Source organism: Calliphora vicina, chromosome 5, assembly GCF_958450345.1.
Source record: "Calliphora vicina chromosome 5, idCalVici1.1, whole genome shotgun sequence".
Lineage (NCBI taxonomy): Eukaryota > Metazoa > Arthropoda > Insecta > Diptera > Calliphoridae > Calliphora > Calliphora vicina.
Genome location: NC_088784.1, coordinates 25,181,602 through 25,207,017, shown reverse-complemented (window position 1 = coordinate 25,207,017; position 25,416 = coordinate 25,181,602). Strand labels below are relative to the sequence as shown.

General features: G+C 25.3%; 1 protein-coding gene across 1 annotated transcript in view; it reads left to right on the top strand.

The window, feature by feature from the left end:
- The first annotated feature begins 1,502 nt into the window (after positions 1-1,502).
- The window catches only part of otk (off-track), a 58,218-nt gene continuing 34,304 nt past the window's right edge, over positions 1,503-25,416 (top strand). Inside the window, exons 1-3 of the mRNA XM_065512453.1 lie at positions 1,503-1,616; positions 15,304-15,438; positions 15,537-15,698. Coding sequence (XP_065368525.1) covers positions 1,559-1,616; positions 15,304-15,438; positions 15,537-15,698 — 355 coding nt within the window. The 5' untranslated portion in view covers positions 1,503-1,558. The remainder of the gene's footprint in view (positions 1,617-15,303; positions 15,439-15,536; positions 15,699-25,416) is intronic.

Sequence of the window (25,416 nt, the reverse complement as noted above, 5' to 3'; positions counted from 1 at the left end):
TTCGTGTGTAAAAGAGAGTTTGTGCGTGAGTTCGGTTGGCTGAGTGTGTGTGTGTGTTTGTGTGTTTATTACAGTAAACTGAGAGGGTTTAACATGATGCAGTTTGATTCTTTCATTAGTTCTCGTTGTTGGTTCTTAGTAAGCGGTTGTAACTAACGGAAGATTTAATGTGTACGGTTTTAATTAAACTAAGTGTTTGTGTGTGTGTATAAGTGAAGCACAAATACAAAACAAGAAAAAAGAAGAAGAGGCAGCATATTGTATATACAATAAATATAAATAAGAATTGAAAAAAAACGAAGTAAAAAAAAAATCTTTAATAAAAAAGTGTATGTTTTATGTATTAAAAAGGATAAAAGCAAAAACAACAAAATATGGCTGGCTAAATAAAAGCAAAACTTAAAATTGTCTGTCTAAACTAAAGATATTTTTGTTGGGATTTAAAAAAGGAAGTTTAAAAATACATTAATCATTATTGTGTTTATGATATTAATAAATAAAAAAATGTGTGAAATCATAAAACTTTGTTGAAAGACCATAAAATTTAAAGGTTTTAAAGAAAGAAAAGAGAATTCTACAAACGCTATAAAAATACATTAATGGAAAGGTGCATGGTTGGTGGTACTACAATCTATAGATAAAATGTGCATTAAAGTAATATTTACTTAAACATTTATTTTTTTTATAGCTGCCTTTGAAGTTTATGACACCAACATAAAAAAGGCAAAAAAAATAATAATAACAACAACACACATCTATAACATAAACACACAGGGATCTGTCAGAGACAGACACGGATCCATAGACGGACAATAAGTGAGTGCGTTCATTAACAGTGAGTGTGTTTGGCTGTGTGTAGAAAGCAGTGTAGCCAATTGCTGCATTAAATGATTAAAAAAAACGTTTTTTCCAATACACCGGCTTTAAAAGATAGAAAATTGTGTATGAATAAGGTTTTTCCTTTCCTTTTTTTATAACTATCCAAATATCAATTAATATTAAGTGAAAATAAATACTCCAACATTATAACAAACATACCTACAAATGTTTACACTCTTTTTTTTGAAAAAAAAGTTGTAGCCCGATAACAAATAAAAAACCTTTAGCCGGAGTAAAGGTACATAAAATAATAATACAAAAGTAATGTAAAGGAACAGTGTTTTACAAGAAAAAAAGTGAAAGAAAAAATATTACTGTCTGCCAGACATAAATTCAAATTGTTTGCATTTACAACTCCAGCTCCTGCTTCAGCTCCATCACTCATCTCTTCCCGACAACTCATAAGAAAAGTGCATTTTATAAAATCTGCTATAAATTTGCGCAGACAAAATAATCATTATAATTATTGAAAAACAGAAAACTCTTTACCTGCTGGCTGGCTGTCTGTCATATTTGCTGAAAATATTTTTAACACATTTTGAACAAATATTTACGAAGAGATATGCTTAAGGATTATTAAGAGGAGTTTTAATTCATTTTGAATCTATCTATAAACAAAAGGATTTTAATTGCCAAGTTTGGAAATTTACTTTAAAAAAAGGATTAAACGAAAATCAACATGGATGTCTACATATCTTGGTTAATGGCTGGTTGGCTTTTAATCTTGAGTTTGCAAAGTAAGTAAAATAGATTTAATTATGTAAATAAATATGTATGAAAATTCAGATAGTAAAAAAAGTTTTTGGAAAAAAATACTTAAAAATGGGATGTTATTCCGAAATTTTAGCTTTTATTCTGAGACATTCGTACAATATAAATTTATTCAAAGTATTGGTCATTATCAGCTATGACCTTTACTCATCATTCTGGCAACATATGGATTCCGAGCTAAAATAACAGCTCATCTTTTGAGGCCAAAAACGAAACCAGCCAATTTCGGATACTCAGTTCTGAATTGAAGCGTATTCCAGAGAGAGCGTTTATATAAATCTATTTAAAGTTTTAACCATTGTTAGCTATGACCTTTTTCCATCTTTCTGGCAACATATGGATTCCGAGCCAATAGAACTGCTCATCTTTTGAGGCCAAGAACGAATCAAGCCAATACTCTATATAAGCCGGATACTCTATTCCAAAGTGAAGCTTATGCCAGGAGAGCGGTCTGCATCGATCGAAACAAATAGTATTCAGATTGGTTAAAGTCTGAACTATAAGGCTATTGAGGCAAAATTTCTCAACCTCTTATTTCTAAATAGTTTTTTAATATCTATTGCATTGGTATGATGGAATATTATAGTTTCATGTCTGGCCGCATATAGTGGGCATTTTTCGGCCAGTGTTCGCTTCAAACTAATTAGTTGCATTCGGTATAGGTACCCTGTGATGGTCTGGCCAGATTTCAGCGGCTCATAATTGATAGGACCCTTTTGGTGGCGATTCTCGTGAGACCAAGAACAAGTCAAGCCAATTTCGGATACTCTTTTTTGAAGTGAATCGTATCCCAGAGAGATCGTTTTGCATCGATCGAAAGAAATTGTAAACGGACGGGGCACGGTCTGGACTACTTCTCAACCACTTCATGCTTAATACTTTTTAAGAGATATTGCAGCATATGGCCTAGCGTTGTCATGATGGAATATTACGGTTTCATGTCTGCTCGCATATTCTGAGTGTTTTTCGGAGAATGATCGCTTCAAATGAATCAGTTGCGTTCGGTACAGGTTCCCTGTGATGATCTGGCCAGATTTTAGCAGCTCATAATATATAAGACCCGTTTGATGTCGATTTTTTTTAAGGCCAAGATCGAATTAAGCCAATATCGTATACTCTGTTCAACAGTGAAGCGTGTCCTTGAACCAAATAGTAGTCGGACGTGGCAAGGTCTGGACTAAAAGGGGGGTGAGGCAAAATTTCCCCAATACATCATTCTAAATACTTTTTAACAGGTATTGCAACATATGGCCGAGCATTGTTATGATGGAATATTACGGTTTCAAGTCTCTCTGCATATTCTGAGCGTTTTTCGGCCAATGCTCGCTTCAAACGAAACAGTTGCATTTGGATATTCCATATTCTGGTTAGATTTAAGCAGCTCATAATAGAAAGGACCCTTTTGGTGCCGATTCTCTTGAGGCAAAGAACGAATCAAGCCAATTTCGGCATATTTGGGGGTTCTGAGTTTTCGGCGAATATTCGCTTCAAACGAATCAGTTGCGTTCTGTACAGGTTCCCTCCATGTAAAGGGGTGGCCAGATTTCAGCCGCTCGTAATAGATAGGACCCGTTTGGTCCCACCAAATACAGAGAATTATGTTAGCGCCATGAATATTTGGCTTTGTTAACGATTCGTGTGGTTGGCTGGGCTTCACATACAATTTCTTACGCCTCGGGTTATTGTGATGGATCCATTTTTCATCACAAGTAATGATTCGATGCAAAAAAGATTTTATTTTATAGCATTCAAGCAGCATATCATACATAAAAATTGTCTTCCGAGGTCTCTCAGTATGGTACCCAATTTCTCTGCTTTTGGATGAATCCTGTTGCTTGCAAAAGTTTTGAAATTGCTGCTTGAGTAGCTCCAAATGATTTTGCAAGCTCTTGTTGAGTTTGACAACAATATTCATGGAGTAATGCCTCCAATTCTTGGCCTTCAAACTTTCAGTCTTTGTCTTCCGTGTTAAAATCACCACTTCTGAACCGCAAAAATCATCTCTGCTTTTGGATGAATCCTGTTGCTCGCAAAAGTTTTGAAATTGCTACTTGAGTGGGTCCCAATGATTTAGCAAGCTCTTGTTGAGTTTTACAACAGTCTTCCTGGAGTAATGCCTCCAAATCTTGGCCTACAAATTTTCAATATTTGACTTCCGTGTCAAAATCACAAATCATTCGCCATAAGCTTCGGTGTGCTTCAGCTTCTCTTTTTTTCAGATCAAAGAAATAAAGCGAAACTTTCATCAGGATTTATTTTATAACTATTTTAATTGTTTGATAAAAGTATATCCCATATTTCCCTGTGACAATTTCTGTTTATGTCGGTTTAAATATTTGAAAATTAATGTAGGGACAGTTTTCCTGGAACACTGGTTTAGGAAAATTCAAGCATATTGTTCAAAACTTCCTAGGATATAACCTTTTACATCAAGCATTTAATGTCTGGTCCCACAAACACCACAACTTTGATGCTTGTGTTGCTTAACCTGAAGAATAAATCGAGCTTTGTCGTCATCGAAGACGATGAAGAAGGAATGAAGAACATATACGACCTTCGTACTGCATCCGGGAGTGATAACATTAAATTAAGTTATTTGGTACTCCTATATTAATCTTCTAATATCTGGTCGTACAAAAACCACTATATCGATGGAAGAAATCGATATTCGTCGTTATTCAAAGACAGTAAATAAGATAATGAAGAACGTATACGACATTCGAACTGAATATTGAACAGACAAACATTTAATGAAGTTATTTGGGGCTCCTACATCAACCTTTTAATATATGGTCGTACAAAAACTGCAGCAACTTCTGGGATGAAATCCAAAATAAATTTTATCCTCGTCATCATTCGTACTACATCCGGGTGCGATATATATTTTTTGAAGTTATTTGGTCTTCCTTTAGAAATCTTCTAATATCTGATCCAAAAAAATCTCTGCTTTACAGCTTATGTTGCTTGAATTATTGCAAATAGTTTTGTGAATTACAACAAAGAGAGTGGCCGAATGTAGATCTTCATTGAATATTTCCTTCTGTATTTTTTCATTAACTGTAATCGGCTGCCGTCTTCAGATTAGATTTCTTTGATTTTTCATGTTTGAAGGAGAATAATAGAAGGTTAATGAAGGATGACAACAGTGGAAGTCTAATAGAAAGAGCAATAAAAATAAGCGAAATAATGATTGTTAGAGTGACATTGCTTCTAAACCAAAAGTTAAATGACGGTTCATGAAGGTCCAAAGCACTAGAATTCGTCTTTGAAGATCGATTTTTTTTTATCAGGATTTCCTCCAAACAATCAAAGAAAAATCTTTTCTAAAACCCAAGAAATAGTTTCTGTCGAAGAATAAGATGAAGAAGATTAATAGATGAATGACGACGACTTCTTAATATGTTTAATAATCATGGAAGCTTCTATTTGCAGCTTCCATAATCATTAATTTCCTTGATCACAATTTGAATCTATTGGAGAGGCATTTGAATCTCGTTATTTTTAGGTTTATTTTCTTCATGGACCTGTACCCAGGGGATGACCCCTACTCATGCAAAGCATTATGTTGGTACTGGAAAAAAAGGTTGTGGCAGGGAGGATAGAGGGAGTAGTTTTTGTAGATATTCGATTTGAACTTTCCTACAATGAAAGAGACAAGAAAGACTTTAGCGATAACTTTTTTCCACATAAGTGTGATGTGCGGACTACTATCCAAACCACCACAAAGTGATGTGTTGTTCATGGAAAACGTGTATTACATAAAAATTTGCGGGTTTCAGGAACAAGATCCCTAATTTTATCAGAACTTATTCCATTTTAGTATCGAATCAATAGAGTTGGATACCTTACTGTCACCTTCGCCCTGTACGCGATCGAGAAGCTCCAAAATAGACTTTGAAGCACCGGCCCATACATGGGAGGATCTGATCTCCTCTCATGTATGGGCCGGAGTGAAGTTATTCCTACACCGTTTCACAAAACCGTGACACTTTAATGCTTCTTTCGACACTTTCGAAATATATTTAGACCAGCGGACATCACATTGTATTCATATGCACAGAAAATCAGCGTCTGAATCCACAATATTTACACCATCCATAAATACAGATGAAGCGCCATGGTCTGTCGTTCATTTTTGTGTCAACATGCAACACTTCAGAGATTATCACAAGGTCCCGATTAAGGAAATCATTTATGTTTTGCCTCATTGCCCCAATCTTCGACAAGCTTGGCCTATAACTGAATGAATATGACTGGAAAATGTTGCTGTCATCTATAAAAGAATAGATAGGTTAGAAGTTTGACGTAGAAGGTCGTTTAGAAAATTATGGAATAGATTAGGAGAAAGAAGGGAGTCTTGCACCTGAATTGATCTTGAACTCGTTTATTAAGATCGCATTTATCGCACCATGCCACACTCTATCGAATGCCTTGGAAATATCTAGAGCCACCACTTTACTTTCCGATAGGAAGGCTAGAGCATCCTCTACGAAAGCCATTAATTAAATTGTTGGACTCCAAATATTTCACCAGATGGTAGTTTACCATACTCTCCGTAACTTTAGCAACCTTCCAACATATTGGAAATACGTCGCGGAAAGCTCGGTATGAACTGCTGAAAAGGTTAGTTAATGAACGAGTTAACGTCGAAGAGCACTGATTCGAGACCAGGACTGGTATGCCATCTGGACCAGGAGACTTATTTGCGTTGCGATCCGATGTTTGGGGATGTGTGTACGCTAAGGCATAATTGTTGGTCTCTTAAATATGGAAGGCATACAACGTAAGAGGTATTAAAAAACTTTGATAGTTCCAATACAAAGAGTAACGATTACAGGCAAATTATTGCAAATCTATTAGAGAATAAACACAAACTAAGCATTCGAATGTAGTTAAAGATCCATTTGTTACATTGCCACCTTAAATTGTCTCCTAATAACATAGACAAAACTAGCAACAAACATTCGTTCGTAGTTTTGATGTCGTTCCCGAATCATAGATCTATCAGTGCTCTCATTAACAGAATTCCAAGAATTGAAAATTGAAATATTGTTAAAGATTTAATACACATTTTTCCAATTCTCCAAAATAGCTTTTTAATAATTCAAAGATTTACACACACAATGTTTCTCAATTACCAATATTTTGAAGCACTAGCTCTCTCTCTCACTCCCTCTCTCTATGGTAGCAACGTTATAGCACCAATTATAAACAAGCCAAGGACTAGGTATAATAGTAGTAATAATCTACTGTGTGTAGGTACTTGAGATCATAAAGAGCAGCATTTTGCAAGCAAAACAATTGAATAACAATGTGGAAATACTTGAGAACTACTTCAAACAAATACCAAAAAAAAAAACTCATAATGACTAAAAATTAAACTAAAATAAAACGCACAGAAAGATAATTTGCACTATAGGAATCCTGTAGACCATGAAAATTGAATTGTAACAATTGTTACAAAGGACTAACACTGAATTTCCAGGAAAAACAAAGGACACACATTCATGTGTAACAAGGAATACACATTTTTGTTTTGAAATGCGTAAATCTAGACTAAAGAGAAGGAAGCGGCAGATTTCCCAAGTAGTTTGTGTCTCAAGTATGACACAAAAACTATCACTTTTTAACAGCATAATTATGCTGATTTCATCAGTCATTCATGTGTTTTTATACATTTTCACAAAGAGGGGTGGTTTTTGCTACTGTTTTTCTGGGTTTTTTTTTCAAACATTTCATTTCACAAATAAGTTAATAAGTAAATGGCCATAATCTTTTTAAGCAGGGATGAGCAAACAGTTGTTTGTTACCAAAAAGGGACTGGAAATTATGAAAGAGAAATTCATAGTTATTATTTCTTTTCAGTTTTGTAAAGGATATTAACGACTAGTGGCTTTTGTTGTAATTAAACTAAAATATTTTGTGTTGTTTTTTGGGATTCTCTTTATGCTTTTCATAGGATAAGAGCAGAAGTAGTAGACAAATGTCCATTTGCTATAAGTTTGAGGAGGACGTTGTACTTTAAAATTACTTGCTTTGAAAGACATTTTTTTTCTAAAAAGATAGAAACTTTGTTTGTGGAAAGTAAGGAATTAATTGAAAACTTTGTAAAGTAAACAGGACTGTCAAACCTTGACATAGAAAAACTATGAGATATTAAAATTTTGACATCAAAATTAAAGGTTTTTATATTGAAATATTTACGATATTTCCATTTTTCTATAATTTACTATTTAAATACATTTTATTGGGAAAATAAAAAAAATTATTCGATTAATTTAATCGAATAATCGGCTAATTAAAATGTGTAATTTTCTTACAATTTGTTATTACTACAAGAAATGATAATTATTTTAATATGGCACTAAAATGTTAAATTTCTATAATTATTCGTTAAATGTAAACGATTAATCGAACAATTATATTAAAAAAATCGAAAAAATTTTGTTTTAAAATTCTTTAAATCTCCGGTAATCAATTAATTAACAATTTAAATATATTTCATTTGGAAAACATGAAATTTAAATAATTATTCGATTAATTTATTCGAATAATCGGCTAACTAAATGTGTACATTTTCTAAAAAATTTTATAATTACAAGTAACCTTAACAATTTACTTTAATAATACATAAAAAGCTAAATTTCTGTAAACGATTAATCGAATAATTATATTGAAAAAATCTGAAAAAATTTATTTTAAAATTCTTTACATTTCCAGAAATCAATTAATTAAGCATTTAAATATATTTTATTTGGAAAACATGAAATTTAAATAATTACTCGATTAACTTATTCGAATAATCGGCTAACTAAATGTGTAAATTTTTTACAAATTTTGTATTATTACAAGAAACCTAAACAATTTACTTCAATAACACATTAAAAAGTTAAATTTCTATAATTATTCGTTAAAAGTAAACGATTAATCGAATAATTATATAAAAAATGGAAAAAATTTTATTTTAAAATTCTTTATATCTCCAGTAATCAATTAATTAACCATTTAAATACATTTTTTTTGGAAAACATGAAATTTAAATTATTATTCGATTAATTTATTCGAATAATCGGCTAACTAAATGTGTACATTTTCTAAAACTTTTTATAATTACAAGTAACCTTAACAATTTACTTTAATAATACATAAAAAAGCTAAATTTCTATAATTATTCGTTAAATGTAAACGATTAATCGAATAATTTTATAAAAAAATCGGACAAATTTTATTTTAAAATTCTTTAAATCTCCAATAATCAATTAGTTAACCATTTAAATATATTTTGTTTGGAAAACATGAAATTTAAATAATTATTCGATTAACTTATTCGAATAATCGGCTAACAAAATATGTAAATTTTCTACAAATTTTTAATTATAACAAGAAACCTTAACAATTTACTTTAATAATTAATTAAAAAGCTTAATTTTTATAATTATTCGTTAAATGTAAACGATTAATCGAATAATTATATTGAAAAAATCTGAAAAAATTTATTTTAAAATTCTTTAAATCTCCCCCAAATCAATTAATTAACCATTTATATACATTTTATGTGGAAAACATGAAATTTAAATAATTATTCGATTATTTTATACGATTAATCGTTCAACTAAATGTTTAAATTTTCTACAATTTTTTTTATTATTACAAGAAACCTAAACAATTTACTTCAATAATACATTAAAAAGCTAAATTTATATAATTATTCGTTAAAAGTAAACGAAGTTAAATCTCCAGTAATCACTTAATTAAGCATTTAAATATGTTTTATTTGGAAAACAAGAAATTTAAATAATTATTCGATTAACTTATTCGAATAATCGGCTAACTAAATGTGTAAATTTTCTACAAATTTTTAATTATAACAAGAAATCTTAACAATTTTCTTTAATAATTAATTAAAACCTTAATTTTTATAATTATTCGCTAAATGTAAACGATTAATCGAATAATTATATTGAAAAAATCTGAAAAAATTTATTTTAAAATTCTTTAAATTTCCAGAAATCAATTAATTAACCATTTAAATATATTTTATGTGGAGAACATGAAATTTAAAAAATTATTCGATTAATTTATTCGAATAATCGGTTAACTAAATGTGCACATTTTATTAAATTTGTTTATAATTACAAGTAACCTTAACAATTTACTTTAATAATACATAAAAAAGCTAAATTTGTATAATTATTCGTTAAATGTAAACGATTAATCGAATAATTATACTGAAAAAATTGCAAAATTGTTATTTTAAAATTCTATAAATCACCAAAAATCAATTATTTAACCATTTAAATATATTTTATTTGGAAAACATGAAATTCAAATAATTACTCGATTAATTTAGTCGAATAATCGGTTAAATAAATTTTAAATTTTTCTAGCCCTTCCCAAAATAATTTAGATCTTGAAAAATATTTAAAAAAAAAAAATTTAAAAATTATTCGCTTAATTTAATCGATTAAACTTAACGAATAAATTTAGATATTTCAGTTTTTAATGACATATTTAAGTAAATTTTTAAGTTTTCTTGCTATAATTAAAAATTTGTGGAAAATTTTTACATTTTAATGAACCGATTATTCGAATAAATTAATCGAATAATTTTTGAAATTTCATGTTTTCCAAATCAAATGTACTAAATAGTTTATTTAAAAAAAATTTTAAAAAATTATTCGCTTAATTTAATCGATTAAACTTAACGAATAAATTTAGATATTTCAGTTTTTAATGACATATTTAAGTAAATTTTTAAGTTTTCTTGCTATAACTAAAAATTTGTGAAAAATTTTTACATTTTAATGAACCGATTATTCGAATAAATTAAACGAATAATTATTTAAATCTCACGATATCCCAAGAAAATGTATTTAAATAGTTTACTAATTGTTTATAAGATATTTATGGCATTTGTAAATAAAATTTAAACGATTAATCGATTAAATTTAACGAATAATTTTTTTAAATTTTCTTTGGAAGTAAATTTCTGTAGAAAAATTTGAGATATTTCGAGTTTTCTATAGAAAACATTTACAATATACAATTTGTTTCGATATTTCCTAAATAAGTTTTTGTAGAAGGGCTCCCCTTAAGTCGTTTTGACTTGCTTACAATTTCTATATCTTTGCTTATCATTTCTCAGTTGTTTCTTTTTCTCTATCTTCGCTTTTAAAAACATTTTTGACGTCGAACTTGACGTGTCAGCATAATAAACCCTATCATTATATCTCCCTACATACAAATGTACTGGCTCTCGTACTCCTAGTTATGTATTCCTGAATGTGCTTTTAGTCTTCACACATTTGCTGGTTTTCGAAGAAGTTTTTTTCTTCTTATTTTTTTTTGTTGCTGGCATAACCCAGAGAAAATAATGAACAGAAACCGAAATAACACCAGTAACAGCAACAACAACTACAACTACCACAATGTAAATATGAAGATGAAAAAGACACAAGGAATTTCGCTGAATTAGTGAATTCCTTAAAAGAGGTCGGTCGGTCGGACGTATGAATATGGTGGATCTCACAGTTTACTCTAAACTGGCTTTAACTTAAGCGTAGCTGTAGTACGTGTGTCATATTGTCAGCAGAAAAGTTGCTGGGTTGGTTGGTTTGTCAGGCGGTCTGGCTGTCTTTCTTTCTCACTCTCTATCTGTTTTGTAATTTTTTTATTTACTAAATATTTGTCTTGGTTTTTTTGCTTTGTTTGATGTGTCTTAAAGTTTGTCGAATATTTTTTTTGCTGTGCTAAAAGCATGTGAGTCTGTCTGACTGCCTTTAGTTTTTTTTTGTAGTCAAATATTTCTGGGTAGAAATGCTGAGTTAGTTTTGCCCGTCCGTGAGCCTGCTAGTCAGTCAGCCAGTTAGTTAGTCATTGAGTTGATATGCTACATCCAAAGGACCATAAGAAGTTAATGGTTAAATCGATTCTTTATGCATGAACAGTTCAATATGTATGAGTAGTTTTTTCTCTCAGCTTTTTTTGCCATTCTCCACCATTTGCTTGGATTTTTGTGTTTTTCAGTTTTAGTTTTTTTGTACATTTAGGGTTTGTTTTAAATATACCCATAAATGCCTAAATGTGTGGAGTTTTAATCAATGGCCATGATGAATTGTAATGTTTTAAGAACTAGTACGCTTAAATATGGACTACGAAGGCAATCCAAAAGTCTTTCTATAGAAAAACCTATAAATATTAAAATAAAATTTAACCGAATCATTTCTAAGTTCCAGTTTGTTTTGGAAAGAATTTTGATCAAGTTTAATGAATTTAAACAATATAATTATACGATTAATCGATTAAATTTAACGAATAATTACAGAAATTCAACTTTTTAAAGACATAATTAAGTAAATTGTGAAAATTTTTAGAAATTTTATAAATTTTAATGAACCGATTACTCGAATAATTTATTCGAATAAATTAATCGAATAATTATTTGAAGTTCATGTTTTCCAAAATAAAATATGTTTGAAAAACGAGAGTTTTATGGAATTTAAAAATAAAATTTATCCGATTAATCGATTACTTTTAAACGAATAATTATAGAAATTATACTTTTTAATGCTATATTTAAGTAAATTGTTAAGTTTTCTAAAAATAATTAAATTTTTTTAGAAAATTTGCACTTTTTAATGAACCGATTATTCGAGTAAATTAAACGAATAATTATTTTAATTTTTTGTATTCCCAATAAAATATATTTATGTATATAATTAATTGATTATGGGAGATTTATGAAATTTGTAAATAAAATTTAAACGATTAATCGATTAAATTACTCGAATAATTATTAAAAATGGTCACTTGTTACTAATTTTCAAACTTAAGATTTTTTTTAACGATAAAGATACATTTTAAAGACTTTTGACAATATAATTATTCGATTAATCGATTAAATTTAACGAATAATTATGTAAATTTAACTTTTTAAAGCCATATCTAAGTAAATTGTTAAATTTTCTTGTAATAAACACAATTTTTTTAGAAAATTTACATTTTTAAATTACCCGATTAATCGAATAAATTCAACGAATAATTATTTAAATTTCATGTTTTCCAAATAAAATATATATAAGAATATAATTAATTAATAATGGGAGATTTATGAAATTTTTAAATATTATTTGAAAGATTAATCGATTAATTGAAACGAATAATTATAAAAAAAATTCTCTTGGAACTAGTTTTCAAGTTCTAGTTTATTTTGAGAAGGATTAAGATAAATTTTAAATAATTTAAACAATAATTTTATTCGATTAATCGATTAATTTTAACGAATAATTGATAAAATTTTACTTTTCAAAGCCATATTTAATTAAATATTTAAGTTTTTTTTGTTATAGTTAAACATTTTTGGAATATATTTTTAATTATTCGATTAAATTGCGTTATTATTCGAATAAATTAACGAATAATTATTTAATTTTTTTTTGTTTTTCCCATAAAATGCATTTAAAATTTTAATTAATTGATAATGAGAGGTTTATGTAATTTTTAAATAAAATTTATTCGATTAATTTAATCGAATAATTATAAAAATTTAGTTTTGTGCTTAATTTTCAAGTTATAGTTTATTTTGAGAAGGAATAAGGTAAATTTCAAAGAATTTAGACAATTTTATTATACGATTAATCGATTAAATTTAACGAATAATTAAAAAAATTTCCTTTTGGACAGAATTTTCATGTTCTAAAATGCTTTAAATGGTTGATTTTTGGAGATCTATGCATTTTGTAAATAAAATTTATTCGATTAATCGATTAATTTAAACGAATAATTATAAAAAAAATCTTTTGGGTATAATTTTCAAGTTCTAGTTTATATTGAGAAGGATTTAGATAAATTTTAAAGAATTTATACAACAGTATTATTCGATTAATCGATAAAATTTAACGAATAATTGTAAAAAGTTTACTTTTCAAAAGCCATATTTAAGTAGATTGTTATGTTTTCTAAAAATAATTAAATTTTTTTAGAAAATTTACACATTTTATTTACCCGATTATTCGAATAAATTTATCGAATAATTATTTAAATTTCTTATTTTCCCAATAAAATGCACTCAATTGGTTGATTATTTGATTATTTCAGATTTATAGAATTTGAATCCAAAATTTATCCGATTAATCGATTAATTTAAACGAATAATTATAAAAATTTCTTTTGGACATAATTTTCTTGTTCTAAAATGCATTTAAATGGTTGATTTTTGGAGATCTATGCATTTTGTAAATAAAATTTATTCGATTAATCGATTAATTTAAACGAATAATTATACAAATTTTCTTTTGGGCAAGATTTTCTAGTTCAAGTATATTTTGAAAAAGATTGTGTTAATTTTTAAAGCATTTGGACAATATTATTATTCGATTAATCGATTAAATTTAACGAATAATTGTAAGAATTTTACCTTTCAAAGTCATATTTAAGTAATTTGCTATGTTTTCTCGTAATAAAAACAATTTTTTAGAAAATTTACATTTTTAAATTACCGGATTATTCGAATAAATTTAACGAATAATTATTTTATAATCGAATAATTATAAAAACTTTGTTTTTTGCTTAGTTTTCAAGTTCTAGTTTATATTGAGAAGAATTTAGATACATTTTAAAGAACTTAGACAATATTATTATTCGATTAATCGATTAAATTTAAAGAATAATTGTTAAAATTTTACATTTGGACTTAATTTTCAAGTTCTAAAATGTAATTAAGTGGTTGATTATTCGAGATCTATAGATTTTGTAAATAAAATTTATTCGATTAATCGATTAATTTAAACGAATAATTATGAAAATTTTCTTTTGGGCATGATTTTCTAGTTCAAGTATATTTTGAAAAATATTGTGTTAATTTTTAAAGAATTTAGACCATATTATTACTCGATTAATCGATTAAATTTAACGAATAATTGTAAAAATTTTACATTTAAAAACTTTATTTAAATAAATTTCTATGTATTTTTGTAATAATGAAAAATTTGTAGAAAATTTACACATTTAAATTAACCGATTATTCGAATAAATTTAACGAATAATTATTTAAATTTCATGTTTTCCAAATAAAATGTCAATTTAATTATTATTGAAGATCTATGGAATTTTTAAACAAAATTTATCCGATTAATCGATTAATTTTAACGAATAATTATTAATTATTTTTTAATATTCTGTAAGTTACAGTTAATTTTTTCTTATATATCATATATGTATATCATTATGAGAACTTTTGAGTCCACTCTCCTTTAAAAGCTTCAATATTTGGCTCCACTAAACAACAACATCAATATGATGAACATCATACAGCATCTACCAACATTTTTACAGTCAACTTCTTGCTATGGAGAAATATGTTTTTTTTTTTCTTCCTTATTCGGTCTGATGATGACCATGAGATGTTGAAGATGCTGTGTACAGATGATGTCGATGATGTTGTTGATTACAACCCACCTTAATATAGCGTAGCGTAACGTGTGATTGCCATTAAATAATTATTTGCCCAGCATTTTTAGTTAAGGCAAAAAAGGCTTTTTTTTGTTTGTTCCTTTTTCTTTTTATTACTTACGAGTTTTTTCTGTTTTTTTTTTTATATTAAATGTGTGACTGTTTTTTATAATTTTTGCTGTTGTTGTTTATCTTTCTTTTTAGCATTTTGTGTGGCGGAATCTTCCTCCAGATTCTTGACCTTACCCCAAAGTCAAACTATAGCTGAGGGAGATTTTGTGGATTTCAATTGTCATGCCACGCCCACTAGGGGTTTGATATACTCATGGACTTTGAATGGTAAGTGGAAAATAAGTTTTAATACTTGATTAAACTGATAGTTATAATAAGGAGAATTTAAATAAATGCTGATTTTTATATTTTTTTCTATTTTCCAGGCCACTTACTCACCAACACTTCCCGTATCTATCAAAATGGCTCCGATTTACATATAGATTCGGTTAGTCGGGACAGTGATGCTGGCGATTATGTTTGTATTGCCACAAATGTGGCAAGTGGAGCACGTCAGGCCTCACCTCCAGCACGTTTAAGCATCATATGTAAGTATTTTTAACTCCTTATACATAAATATATTCCTACAAATGTACAAATGTATGTAATTTAAAGTACATACTAGTAAGTAAATATAACAATATTTGCATATTTGTATGGTTTTTTTTTTCTTCGTTTCGTTTCATTTTTTTTTTCCAAATCTAAACCTAGACAGTTAGACTTTTTTCCAATTATGTTGGCAGAGAAAGCTAACAAGGCAAAATGTAAGAAGAAAAAAAAACTCATAAGATTTATGTTTTTAACCCAAAATGCACGTGACAAAATTATGTCTACCAAGCAAGTTTTGCTTCGTGAACTACGTATGTTTTGAGGTTCATTTCCTGTGTTTAAAGAGATTTATATTTCTTTATTTAAAAGGTAAAAAAGATATATAATTGTGTACAAATTGGGGGGATTTTACAAAAACTATGGAGAATCGAATAAAGGACTATGTCCATGTGGTACCAATATCATATTTAAGAGACTTATAAGGGTCCAATAATTTGTAATTGCTTAGGATATTAGAAATAAATCTATTGATTTATTCGAATAATGATTTTTGATAATCATTTTCAGGTTCCAGTTTATTTTGGTAATGATTAAAACTAATTTTAAAGAATTTAGGAAATATAATTATTCGAATAATCGATTAAATTTAACGAATAATTAAGGAAATTTCACTTTTTAAGGATATATTGAATTAAATTGTAAATTTTTCTAGAAATAATTAAAAAATTTTAGAAAATTTCCAAATTTTAATTAACCGATTATTCGAATAAATTAAACGAATAAATATTTATATATCATGTTTTTCCCAAACAATTAATTATGTAGTTAATAAATTATGAAATTTTAAAAAAAAATTAATCCGATTAATCGATTAATTTAACCGAATAATTTTTCAAATTTAAATTTTTTTTTGACATGTTTGAAGTTCTAAAATTGTTTGGAATTAATTAAAATACATTTCAAAGAATTTAGACATTAATATTATTCGAATAATCGATTAAATTGAAAGAATAATTAAAGAAATTTAACTTTCTAAAAACATATTTAAGTGAATTTAATAATTACAAGAATATTCGAATAAATATTTATCCAATTATTCGAATAAATTAACCGAATAATTATAGAAATTTCACTTTTCATGGACATATTTAAGTAAATTGTTAAGTTTTCTCAAAATAATGTAAAATTTTTAGAAAATTGTCCAGTTTTAATTAATCGATTAGTCGAATAAATTAAACGAATAAATATTTATATTTCAAATTTTCACCAAAAAAATTTATTTAAATGGTTAGTTATTGGATTGTTAAATATTTATGGAACTTTTAAATAAAATTTATACGATTAATCGATTAATTTGAACGAATAATTATTTTAATTTTATTTGGACAAATTTGAAGCGTTATATTATTTTAGAAATAATAATGAAATTTTTAAAGCTTTTAGATTATATAATTATTCGATTAATCGAATAAATTTAACGAATATTTAAAGAAATTTAAGTTTTTAAAGACATGTTTAAGTAAATTGTTAAGTTTTGTGACAATAATTTAAAAAAAGTTATAAAATTTCGAAATTTTAATTAACCGATTATTCGAATAAATTAAACGAATAAATATTTATATATCATATTTTCCACAAAAAATGTATTTAAGTGGTTAGTTAATAGATTATTAAAGATTTATGGGATTTGTAAATAAATTTTGTACGATTAATCGATTAATTTAACGAATAATTTTTAAAATTTTAATTTGTTGAACAAGTTTGAAGCGCTACAATATTTTAGAAATAAAAATTAAAATTTTTAATGAATTTAGATAATATAATTAGTCGAATAATCGATTAAATTTAATCGGATAATTACAGAAATTAACTTATAAAATGCATATTTACGTAAATTAATAAGTTTTCTAAACATAATTAAAAACTTGTAGAAAATTTCCAAATTTTAATTAACCGATTATTCGAATAAATATTTATCCGATTATTCGTATAAATTAATCGAATAATTATAGAAATTTCTCTTTTTAAGAACATATTTAAGTGAATTGTTCAGTTTTGTGACAATAACTAAAATTTTTTAGAAAATTTACAAATTTTAATTACCCGATTGATTATTCGAATAAATATTTAAATTTCACATTTTTCCCGTAAAACGTATTTAAATGGTTAGTTAATATATTATTCAAGATTTGTGGAATTTTTAAATAAATTTTATACGATTAATCGATTGATTTAAACGAATAATTATGTACATTTTAAGTTTAGAGCTCTAAATTAGTTTAGGAAGAATCTGAATAAAATTCTACAGAATTTAGACAATATAATTTAACGATTAATCGTTTAAATTAAACGAATAATTAAAGAAATTTCACTTTTTAAAAACATATTTAAGTGAATTTTTAAGTTTTCTAAAAATAATTAAAATTTTATAGAAAATTTACAAATTTTAATAAACCGGTTATTCGAATAAATTAAACGAATAAATATTTAAATTTCATGTTTTGCCCAAAAATTGTATTTAAATGGTTAGTTAATGGATTATTAAAAATTTATGGAATTTTCAAATAAAATTTATCCGATTAATCGATTAATTTAAACGAATAATTTGTAAAATTTTAATTTTTTGGATAAGTTTGAAGTTCTTAAATGTTTTGGAATTAATTAAGATACATTTGAAAGATTTTAGACTAAATAATTATTCGATTAATCGAATAAATTAACCGAATAATTAAAGAAATTTCACTTTTTAAAAACATATTTAAGTGAATTGTTAAGTTTTCTAAAAATTATTAAATTTTTTTAGAAAAAATAAACGAATAAATATTTAAATTTCATGTTTTCCCCAAAAATTGTATTTAAATGGTTAGTTAATGGATTATTAAAAATTATTATGGAATTTTCAAATAAAATTTATACAATTAATCGATTAATTTAAACGAATAATTTGTAAAATTTTAATTTTTTCGCCAAGTTTGAAGTTCTTAAATGTTTTGGAATTAATTAAGATACATTTTAAAGATTTTATACTGTATAATTTTACGATTAATCGAATAAATTAACCGAATAATTATAGAAATTAAACGAATAAATATTTAAATTTCATGTTTTCCCCAAAAATTGTATTTAAATTGTTAGTTAATGGATTATTAAAAATTTATGGAATTTTCCAAAAAAATTTATACGATTAATCGATTAATTTAAACGAATAATTTTTAAAATTTTAATTTTTTGAACAAGTTGAAGCGCTACAATATTTTGGAAATGATAAATAAACATTTTAAAGAATTTAGACGATATAATTTAACGATTAATCGAATAAATTAACCGAATAATTATAGATATTTAACTTTTTAAGGATATATTTAAATAAATTGTTAAGTTTTGTGACAATAATTAAAATTTTTGAGAAAATTTACAAATTTTAATTACCCGATTATTCGAATAAATATTTATCCGATTATTCGAATAAATTAACCGAATAATTATAGAAATTTCTCTTTTAAAAAACATATTTAAGTGAAGTGAAACTTTTTAAAAATAATTAAATTTTTTTTCGAAAATTTACAAATTTTAATTAAACGATAACTCGAATAAATTAAACGAATAATTATTTAAATTTCATATTTTCCCAATAAACTGTATTTGAATAGTTAATTAATTGATTATAAAATATTTATAGAATTTGTAAATAAATTTTATACGATTAATCGATTAATTTAAACGAATAATTAAAATAATTTTAGTTCTGGAAACAATTTTGATGTTCAAAATTAATTTGGATAGAATTTGCATAAATTGTAATGAATTTATTGAATGTTATTTTTCGATTAATCGTTTAAATTTGAAGAATTGTTATAGATATGTAGCTTTTTAAGGACATATTTTAGTAAATTGTTAAATTTTCTTAAAAATAATGTAAAATTTTTAGATAATTTACACAATTTAATTACCAGATTAATCGAATAAAATAATCAAATGATTATGTAAATTTCATAGTCTTCAAATAATTATATTAAAATAAATAATTAATTGTTTACAGAATAATTTTGGAATTTTAAAATAAAATTTAAGCGATTAATCGATTAAATTAAACTAATAATTGCATAAATTTAAATGTTAAAACCTAATTTAAAGCTCAAAATTATTTTGCTAAGGATCAGGATAAATTTTAAAGAATTTACATAATATAATTATTCGATTAATCGTTTAAACTTAATGAATAAAGAATGAAAATTTTTCTTTTTAAGAACATATTTAAGTAAATTGCAAAGTTTTCTAAAAAAAAATTAAAATTTTTTAAAAAATTTACAAATTTTAATTACACGATTAATCGAATAAATTAAACGAATAATTATTAAAATTTCATATTTTCAAAAATAAAATCCATTAAATAGTTAGTTAATTAATTAATTATACAAGATTTATGGAATTTTCCAAAAAAAAATTATCCGATTAATCGATTAAATTATACGATTATTCGTTACAATTATTCGAATAATTTTAAAAATTTATTTTTTTTCAGGAAATTTTTAAACGAAAATTTTCCGATTAATCGATTAATTTATTCATATAATTTGAATAGCTTTATAGTTTAGATACAACAAATTTTCAGTATATATTTAGTTTTGAAGTTTATTTCTACGATTATTTATTAAAATATTTATTTTCAAACTAGTTTTGTATGTCAACATTTATTCAAGTTAATGTAAAATTAAATTAAATTTCCAGGGACACCCTTATTTTGATGTTTCTAGGTACTATAACTTTTTTCTATATATGTTTATACAAACATAAATTAGTAAGTACATACTGTTGGTATTTGTGTATGAGTATAAATAAATGTATGTACATATATGTTATGGCATCTATTATCCTTAAGGATTTATACTAGTGAATGCAAAATGCATGCTCAAAAACCACTTCAATTTTGTATACAACTTGTATATGTATAATATACATACATACTTATTTACATATGTATGTACGGGAGTATGTATAGTAAATATATGCATATAAATGTACATATTTATTATATAAATAAGTCTGTATGTATTTGTTTGCTGGCTGCAAGTTGTTGTTGTTGTTAGTATTATTTTTTTCCATTACAATTCTGATCTAGACTTTATAAATTAAAATAATCATGGTACTCGTTGTATATGTAAAATGGAAATGGGCAGAAGGGGTTTTGAAATTTATTACAATTTTCTAGGAATTAAAAATTTAAAGAATTTAAGTTAAAATTCCTTTAGACTAAAAACAGGTTAATTAAACTTTATAGTAGGAAAGTAAAGAGTTGAATAATTTGTTGTTTACTGGAAAAAAACTGGAAAATTAGGCTTTAAATATTATTCGTTATAATTGAATCGATTAAACGGTTAATTATATTTAAACAGAAATTTTCTCAGATGACCAATAGCTTTTTCAATATGAATAATTTGGTTATGCATTATATAGAAAACTATAATTTGATAATTATTCGATTAATTCATACGATTAATCGGATAAAATATTATAGAAAAATTCTTTAGAAATATACTTTAATCTTTTAGAAACATTGAAATTGTATTGAAACCATTTCTAAACATCACATTTATATAATTATTCGTTTTAATTAATCGATTATTCGTATAAAAATTTTCTAAAACTTCTTTAATAATCTTCATAAATCATATAGAATTGATTGATTATTTAAGAGAAATAAATTTTAATAATTATTCGTTAAATTTAATCGATTAACCGGATAATTAACACAAAAAAATATCTTAAAATTCTATGTATCATTAGAAAAGCAACAATTTATTTGAATATTGTGAAGAATATAAAAGTTTAATTATTACCCGGTTAATTTATTCGATTAATCGGATAATTAACACAAGAAAAATCTCTTAAATATCTATATATCATTAGAAAAGTTACTATTTATTTAAATATTGTGAAGAATATAAAATTTTAATCATTACCCGGTTAATTTATTCGAATAATCGGATCACTTGTTTAAGGAAAAAATTTAAAAAGTGGTCAATAACATTTAAAAATTATTATAGAATGGTAAATTTTTAAATTTATTAAATTTTTATTAATATTCGGTTAATTTAATCGATTAATCGGATAAATATTATAGACTAATTCTTTCGAAATTTGTGATAATCTCTCAAAAACAAAAAATTTTGTTTAAAAACTATTGTAAAAGCTACATTTTATTAATTATTCGTTTAATTTAATCGATTATTCGGATAAAAAAAATTTAAAAAATTTCAGTTATCATTCTAGAATTGTTAGTTGCCCAATTTTGAAATATTAAATTTAGAAAATGTTTTTATTTTGATTTTTATTCGATTAATTTTTTCGATTATTCGGTTAAATATTATGAACAAAAAAATTAGAAATTTAAATTTATCATTCCAAAACTAAAAATATATTTAAAATCTATATAAAAATTTAATAATTATTCGTTTAAATTAATCGATTATTCGGATAAAATTTGTTTCCAAATTCATTTAAAATCTGCATATATTTTCTCAGAATTCAAAATTATTGCAAAACTTTTTCTGAAAATTAAATTTTAAAAATTATTCGTTTATTTTAATCGATTATTCGAATAATTTCTTTTTACAAAATAACAAAATTTTCAGTTATCATTGCAAAATGCAATTTTTTTAAAATATTGAAAAGATTTTATAATATCGAATAAATTATTCGATTAATCGGATCAATTGTTAAAGCAAACATTTTAGAAACAGTCAACTATTATTAAATATTAAATTTTAACATTTATTATTGTAATAAAAATTATTCGGTTAATTGATTCGATTAATCGGGTAAATATTATAGACCAATTCTTTCGAATTTTGTGATAATCTTATAAAAGCTTAAAAATGTATTTAAAAAAATCTGTAAAAGTTCCAATATATTAATTATTCGCTTAAATTATTCGATTAATAAGTTATTCCATTATTTTAAACGATTATTCGTTTCATTTAAAAGATTATTTTAATCTATGATTGGTTTACTCGATTCATTTCGTAGACTATTCGATTATTTTAATTAATGAAGCGATTATTTCTTACGATTATTCGTTTAATTTAATAGATTAATCGATTATTTTAACCTATGATTCGATTATTTTATACGATTAATCGTTTAATGTAATAAGTCGTTAGATTATTTCAATCTGCGATTTGTTTATTCGATTAATATAATCGGTTATTCGATTATTTAATCGGTTATTCGGTTATTTTAATCTATGATTCGATTACTTTTATACGAATATTCGCTTAATTTAATAGATTATTCGATTATTCAATTCTTTCAATATTTTATGCTATGATTCGAATATTTAGATTATTCGATTATGTATTATAATCGATTAATTGATACATTGTTATAATCAATTATTCGATTATTTTATAAGACTTTTCGTAGAATTCAACAGATTATTCGATTATTTTAATCTGAGATTTGATTAATAGATTATTCGATTATTTCAATCGATTATTCGATTATTTTAATCGATTATTCTATTATTTTAATCGATTATTCGATTATTTTAATCGATTATTCGATTATTTTAATCGATTATTCGATTATACGATTTATTATTCGATTATTTTAATCGATTATTCGATTATTTTATACGATTATTCGATTAATTGAACAGATTGTTAGATTATTTCAATCTGAGGTTTGATTATTCGATTATTTAATTATCGAATATTTAATTCATTTAAGAAATTATTCGTTAATTTTAATCGATTAATTGATTCAATTACTAGATTGTTTGGTTATTTTAATCTATGATTCGATTACTCGATTCATTTAATTCATGCGATTATCGATTATTCGATTAATTTGTTAAATTATTCGATTATTTTTATTTAGGAATAGATTATTTGTTTCAATTAATTTTATTATTTTAATCGATTAATCGTTGAAAATTAATAAGCAAATTCGAATATTTTTGTATTAGAAATTTTTTTATTGAATTCAAACACGTTTAAATTAGTTTTTTTTTAAATTAATTAAGAATTTTCAATTTATTTAAATCTTGTTTCATGGTTAAAAAATTTGTCTTTTATTGTTCTTTAGCTTTATGACAATTCCATTAAAATTCAATTTTCCTTAATGAATTTTTTATTGAAAATATATTCTTTAATTTCTTATGATTTTATTTAAGACCCTTTTTACTTTATTTTCTCCTCGTTTTACAGCTGTGACCCTAATTTAATTTCTATTAAATTCCTAATTTCCAGCACTGTAATGCAGCAGTAAAATGTTGTTATTGTTGCTGTAGTCATTAAACACAAAAACAAAAATAAAAACTAACGTAAAAAAAATCCCATAAAAACAACAATAATAAAATCTTGAAAATAAATAAGTTTTAATTTTTGTTGCTTGTGTGTTTTTGTTTTGTTGTTGTTTTTTTTCGCTACAACTTTTTGTTTTTGTTTCTAACCATTTTATGCTTTTGTTTATTGTTGCTGGCTGCTTTTGTTCTTAAATTCTGAATGGAAAAGACATTTTCATTCATTTAGGTTGGATGGATTTTCTGTATAAATTGTTGATTGTCTTACAAGAAGGTTTTTCGCTTCAGCATGATGCTACTCATGTTGTTTTTATTATTGTTTTGTATTAGCGAAGGACCATAAATAACAACCCAACCAACATTTAACCACCTAAAAGTAGGCAACACATGAGCGAGTAGCAGTAACACAGCCAGAGTAAAAGCTACAGAATTTAATGTTATTTTTATGTTTGTATTTTCATACATTCTTGTTTTCATTTTGTTGCTTTTTGTAATAATCATCATATAAACAAACTTTTTTGCTTAGCAACATCAACAACAACAACAACGACGACGACTACGTTAACAGCAACTAAGGGAACAAAATCTCAATGTAACAGCTACAGCAACAACAACCACTGTTACGAGCACAAGGCAAAACAAGTCTCTCGGAAAATCACATAAAATTTTACGAGCCGAGTAGAACAAAAACCAAAAAAAAAGGAAACAGAATTGAACAGAAAAAAACATCAACAACAACAACATTAAATATACGACTCCCTCGACAATATTATTACAATGTTCGTGTGTAAGGAAGGGAGAGTGTGTAAACACACACATCCATTTTTACATACAAACTTACATACGTTGAAATGTTTGAATAGAAATGATGGCTCTAAGATGGGTGTTTTTCTATCTTTATTTTGTTTTTTATTTTTTGTACTGATTTGACTGGATGTTGTTGTTGCTGCTGCTGTTGTTGTAAAGTATTTATGCAGACACATTTAAACAATTGTAGGACTTTTTCTATCTACTACATGGGGATTCTAAGGATAATTATTACTTTTTTGTTTGTTTATTAAAAAAAAAAAATACAAAAAATAAAAACCAAGTCTCATGGTGTTCTATTTTGGTGTGGTTGTAGATTTCAAAAATAAAACCAGGGAACTTTTGCAACATTTTTATTTCTATTTTATGGCAAGTATAACGAATTTGTTCTAAATGAGTTTTTTTTGTTTAGCTTTATTCCAGCAATTCCATGCTCCATTGAGTTTAGCAAATCACGAGTTTGTAAGGGAATGTCCTAAAAAGAACTATAAAAATCAGATAAAAAAATAAAATAATTATTTTATAGAGATTTGCAAAAATAAATCCTAAAACAGTGGGGGCGAACATTTTATTAATTGATTAAAAAAGGAACGAATTTATTTTTTAAA